The sequence below is a fragment of the Adiantum capillus-veneris genome, chromosome 10 (assembly GCF_014529385.1).
Source record: "Adiantum capillus-veneris isolate H3 chromosome 10, ASM1452938v2, whole genome shotgun sequence".
Lineage (NCBI taxonomy): Eukaryota > Viridiplantae > Streptophyta > Polypodiopsida > Polypodiales > Pteridaceae > Adiantum > Adiantum capillus-veneris.
In genome coordinates, this window is record NC_140940.1 from 10,493,099 (window position 1) to 10,499,113 (window position 6,015).

Below are 6,015 nucleotides of genomic sequence, written 5' to 3' on the forward strand. Positions count from 1 at the left end.
AAGGGCTGAAATCTGCAATCTTTCTTCTGCTGTCCAAAAACGCTATGGGCTGAAATCTGCAAATCTTCTATCTGCTGAACTCTGACTCTATGTTGATGACGATGTCGATGATGACGATGCGATGAAAACGCAAATGCTGAAATCTGCGTTTCCGGGTTAAAACTGTAAACCTTGCGGAAATTGACCGTGCGGCGAGGAACTGCTGCGGGAAGGTGAGATCTGCGAGGTTCGGGACTTGATCTACGATGTCTAAAGGCTAAAAACTGAAAACGCTGGTGGTATGGCTTTTGATCGCGAAGATATGCAAAAACGCTAAGGTTTATCTGCAAACCAAAAACGCTAGGGCTGGTTCCTGTCTTCTGCTGCTGCCGATGGCCTTGCAATGCAAAACGCTAGGCAGATCTGCTGCGGTCTTGTCGCCAGGGATCTGCAAGAGCAAAACGCTGGCTGATCTGCTGTGTCTTGTCCAAAAACGCTAGCCAAGCTGCTGTGGAGCAAAAACACTAGAAGTCCTTGGGATCCTGCTGAGAAGGTGCCTGTTGAGCAGTGCTCCTGCTGCCTCTTCTACCATTGAGTGCTAACTTGGGTTTGCTTATATACAAACTTACTCAATTTGCCCTACCTACTTTTGTTGGAAAGTCACTTAAATTAATAAGTGAAAAATGTCAAAAGTAGGGAAAATAGGCTAAAATCACTGGAAAATTCCACTAACTGATTCTGATGGGAATGCCTATGATCATGTTGTGTGCAACAAGAGGATATGCATCTACACTAAGTGCCTGGGCATGCACGGTCTACAAATAGACTCACAAAAAGTGCCAGATCACTTCTAATGTAGACTAATTGAACCCTATTATGCTGTAGCTTGTCCACGGACACATAGGGTTGGATGTGTCACATGACACGGAGTGGCGGAATTCCACCCCAGAGAGTATTGGCCCCAAACCTTGGCGCCACTTTCAGTATTTGTTTATTTTGCATCAACACAATACAAGCCGGTACTCCAAACTCTGCACCTTCTCCAGGAAGCATGCCAGAGAATGAGCCCTTAGTACATATTTAAAGGCCCTAAGGCCCCAAAAGCAGTTTACACAAAAAGCCTTCAAAACTCAAAAGCTTCTAGTCCAAAAGCAATGCCAAAAGGATGCCAGCATAAATCATGGAATTTCGTACAATTGCCACATCAGCAACAAGAGCAAAACGCGGAAATCCGTACAGTCTGCCACGTCATCAATCTGGAGAATTTTCGGATTTCCGTACAACTGCCACGTCATCAACGGCTTCATCAGCCTTTTCTGTGTGTGTCTGGGTCCTACTTTATTTTAATCCTTTATGTCACTTGGGGCCCCATCAGACGGGGTCCCCATTAGTTGGTAGGACTTCTTCCTTTTTTTTTACTCGTTCTTATTGGGGTTTAGGCCCCTCGGCCGGCATCTGTAAGTTGGCTCCATTCTTGCGGGCTTTGACACGTCAGCATGAAAGAGCCGCCATGCCTCACGTGAGTCCTGACTCAAGAATAGTTGGTAGAGATCCTGCTCTAGTTGAGCCAAAAATGCCCTCTTTTTCCGCTGCACTAGGCGTCGGAAGTCAATCTGTGACTGTCTGTGAGTGATGTCTCCCAAAAGCACCTCCCTCTGAAGTCTAGCTCTAATTTGGCGGCATTCCTCATCATACCAACTATTCTGAGGCATGCTCCCAGAACGACGTCTATGCTCGGGCTGGGTGTGTGGGTATGCCTTTGCTACTGCATCATGATGTAATGTTTGTGTCAATATAGTAGTAAGCTTCTCCAAAGGTTGCCCTGGGTCCTCAGTGCATAGGCATCTGTAGATCTCGTCTATGTATACACAATCCGGCTCCCGTGTGATGGTATAGCGAGTAGCGGCTGCCACCCGTGGACTGTGTGCTACACTGAACTGGAAAGAGATGGTCAGCGGCACAGTAGCATGATCCACAGCCACCTCAACAGGTCTGGGCCCAACTAGGAGATCCTGGATACTAGGGATGAGGTTTGGTTGTGCCATGACATAATCCACTGTGCTGGCTCTGTGTCTGTCTGGAAAGCATGTGAAGCCTCCCGCAGCGGGAAATCTCTGTAGGCCATTCAAGATGGCCAATCCATGTGCAATCCCCATGTCTATCAAGTGCCGTCCATACTCAGTCTGTTCCCCATCCTGTGATAGTCTGGTTAGGCTCGTCTCTGCAACATCCAGCTCTCTCAGCATCTCCTCTGAAGTATCATAAAATACTGTCTGATGATGGACAGTCCTAGCATTGAAGTCCCCTAGAATGATAATGTCACCATCTCTAGAGAATTCCCATATGTCATCATCCAAAATAGAGAAGTGGGATTGTCCTCTGGGTGGTGCATATACTAACGTACTCGGGGGAAAGTAGCAAATAGCAATGTAGAGATATCTGCCAGTCTCTGCTCTCAGTCTCACCCACATGTACCTGGCTTGCTCATCCCTGTGAGCTATATGTATCAATGGCTGTAAACCCTCCCTGAATAACACTGCCACTCCTCCTTAGCCCCGCCCTCTGTGCTCTGATCGTGTCTCCTATCTACAGGCTGTCTCCCATCTGTATCCACTAATGTGGGGCATAGACTGCCCAGGGGCCTGCTGTGTCTTAGGGTAGAAGATAATGTCTCTCCCGTTAAAACTATCTTCAAAGGCACCCACATCAAGGCGCATAGATCCATTACAGTTCTAGGTGGCAACTTTTAGTGTGGTCCCATAGGTCTCGCACTGTCATGTGGCGCGTGGCTCTAGTATTACCACTCTTCTATCTCGGTAGAAGGCAATCTTGCCTTTTTCCCTTGCCGCTCTAATCTCCGGCATTACCTCCTGCATATGAGCGATCTACGAGAGGGTAAGATCATCCCCGAGAAAGATGCCCGTCTTCTTAAGAGTTGGCCTTTTCTTCAAAAAGTCCTTCGCTTCCATGGAGGGAAAACGAAGGATGAGTGCCCTTTCCTTCGAGGTTTCCCCATTGCTTCCATTTTTCTTGGACGTGATTTCTTTGCCTTTTCCTTTCTTGGCAACCTCGATCCATTTTTCGGCTTCATCTACCTTCTGTTGAGTCTTTGTGATAACATCCACCCAGGAAGTCGTCATTTCTTTGTGCTGCTCTTCTCCCTCTTTGATGGCCCGTACTTGCTCTTTGATCGTATTTAGTTCTTCTATTACTGAGGGTTGCAATTCTCCTTCAAGTGTAATTTGTGATCGTGTGTCAGCAAGATCCTTCTTGAGTGACACAATTTCTTCATCTTGAGCCGTCACACGGTCTTCCAGTGCATTTATTTTACTTTCTTGGATCAACACACGCCCTTCAAGCATTTTTATCGTGCGCAGCAGGTTGCGGTTCATCTTGGTAATGTTTCTGTCATCTCTTCTTTGCACTTTTGAATGGCATCCTCTAAGGGGTCGGCTTTGTCACTCTACTTCCTCATGCTTACTTGTCACCAACGAGACCCACACTATGCACACTTTTTTTCCTCTCTTTCTCTCTCTACGCAGAGAGAGACTCTCTCTCTACTCTTTCTCTCTCTACGCTATTCATCTGTCTCTCTCCGCCATTTTTTACCCCTCTTTCTCTCTCTGCGCCACTTTTCCCCCCCTTTCTCTATGCCACTTTTCCCTCTTTCTCTCTCTACGCTCGCAACTCTCTCACTATGCAACAGGTGGGGGGGGGGGCAGGTGGCGCGAGGCAGCGGGAGCGGGGTGCAGAGCAAAGGTCGTGAGCGGGGCTGCAAAACAAGGCAGGGCGCGAGTGGGGCAGGGCAGCGGGAGCGAAGTGCAGGGCAGGGAGAGAGAGAGAGAGAGAGAGAGAGAGAGAGAGAGAGAGAGAGAGAGAGAGAGAGAGAGAGAGAGAGAGAGAGAGAGAGAGAGAGAGAGAGAGAGAGAGAGAGAGAGAGAGAGAGAGAGAGAGAGAGAGAGAGAGAGAGAGAGCTTTATTTATGTCTTCTAAAGGCCGAAGTCGGCCTATGAGACAAATCAATGTACACCTAGTGATAGTCCGGGTGTCCGGAAAAGAAAATACTGAAAATAAAATGCTCAAATGAAAGCTAATCTAGAACCGGGATGTGCAGTGTGGTGGTATGATGGTAATGTGTGGTGGTATGGGTATATATGGCTCTGGCACGGCAGATACTGACCATATGAATACATGGCTATGGATGTAGCTCTGTCACAGCAGAAAATGACTACCTCGTGCTGAGTGAAAGTAAAAGTGTGAGGGCATACCCATATCAGAGCTGGCTAGTAGTGTGTAATGGGTGATGGGTATAAAAAGTGGTACATGGGGGGGAGGGGCTGAAAAACCCGATGTAAGTGGGTGCTCCAATGTGTGGTGGAGCGGGCCCTCTCCAGTTGCTGCTCATGAAGTGTACGGATCCTCAGTATATCCTGCTGGTATAGACGGGGCCGTCGGTATCCTGACTCCCGGGGTCGGCGTCGTGCTCGCTGTGCCTCTGCCTGCTCGAGTGTCAACCTAGTCGTCGTTGGCGGTGTGGGATCCCCTGAAGTCATTCTCTGGAAAAACTGAGTGATCGTCTGCTGAACACCTCCAGTGTCATGTGGTCGTGGTCGTGTAGACTCCTCACGTATGTGGAGTGCTCCTGTGATGAAATGGCCCACATGAGTTTGATCTCTCCTCCTCATGCATGTTTGGAGAGTGCCCTCAATCCCAAATCTCTGTCTAAGCTCTGAGTAAGCTGGGCATCGTAGCATGAAGTGCTCCTCCGTCTCCACCTCTGTCTGACACACTGGGCAAGTCCGGTTCTCTCGTGGTATGCCTCTGGCTCTGCCCCGCTCAATCTCAAGCTGGTGTGATGAGACTCGGAGCTGGCCGATGGCTACCCGTAGGTGATGTGGCATGTACTGCTGCATATACTGAGGGGTGTCTATGAAGCCCCAATCTGATATCTGGAGAAAATGCTCATGGTAGTGAAGCATTTTCGTCGGTAGTGGCTGCCTGGGGCTGATCCATGTCCTCTCAATGTAAATATGCGAAATCTCCTGCCTGATGATCCTATTCCTCTCCTGATGAGTGAGAGTATAAGTAGGTGCATGGATGTCATACTGGAGGGGTGGTAGTCGATCTATATCAAGCCCATGTCTAGTGAACCACTCGCTGGTCTGTGCATACCAAGAAGAGGCATCTCCCGCCAGTGCTGTAGACTGTGATGCTTGTAGTGCTCGATAGGCAATGCGGTCCCTATCCATACTCTGTAATCTATGTAACAAGCAAACCGTCTGAAACAGTGCCTCTACTAGCATAGGTGGGACTGCTAGCTCTGCTCTGACTATATCATGTGGAACGGACGACTTGCTGCGGATCATCCTGGAGATCATCAGTACCTGTGGGCGCTCTATCAAAGGCCAGATCGAGTCTGCCAAGCCAGGTCCCCATATGGCTGCCCCATACATAAGAGCCGGTGTAACCAAAGTGTCAAAAAACCACCCCTTCGTACGGGGCTCCTGAAAGTGTGCCTGGTGGCACTGTCTCTCCATCTGTGCGAGTGCGGAGTACCCCCTGGTCAGTCTGTCTCTGGCTGCCTGTGTCATGGAAAAGTCCCCTGATGCCGTCGTAAAAGTCACCCCGAGGTAGACATATGAGCCTACAACCTCGATACTGCCCCCTGCTTGCTGTGAAAGAGCTCTCTCATCTGATCCGTGCTGATGTATGAAAGATGAGAACCTTGGTTTTCCCAAGGTTCACTGAGAGCCCTCGCTGCACACAAAAGTCATCAAGCCCAAGTAGATGCTGACGCAGCCCCTCTGCTGACTCTGATATGAGTACAATATCATCGGCATATAATAGTATATGGACTGTGGCATAGTGGTCTCGTACGATCCCGTACGTTTTGTACACGTACGACGATGTGCGGTACTAAACGAACTAAAAAAAATTTATGATGTACGATGACGTTATGTACGTTCAAAATTAAAAAAAAAACAAATAATTCGTAAGTCTAAGGCTTATGCCTTCAAGAAACTTGACATTTGTATA

At 48.5% G+C, this 6,015-nt stretch overlaps 1 protein-coding gene across 1 annotated transcript; it reads right to left on the reverse strand.

Moving 5' to 3' along the window:
• Window positions 1–3,957: 3,957 nt before the first annotated feature.
• Window positions 3,958–5,585, reverse strand: LOC147448440 (uncharacterized). Its single transcript, XM_086521058.1, has one exon. The coding sequence runs from the start codon at window positions 5,568–5,570 to the stop codon at window positions 4,263–4,265; it is 1,308 nt and encodes a 435-aa protein (XP_086377184.1). The 5' UTR covers window positions 5,571–5,585; the 3' UTR covers window positions 3,958–4,262.
• Window positions 5,586–6,015: the final 430 nt, after the last annotated feature.

Excerpts from the sequence above, each read along its gene's own strand:
- LOC147448440 (XM_086521058.1), bottom strand. The coding sequence starts at position 5,570 with ATGACACAGGCAGCCAGAGACAGACTGACCAGGGGGTACTCCGCACTC.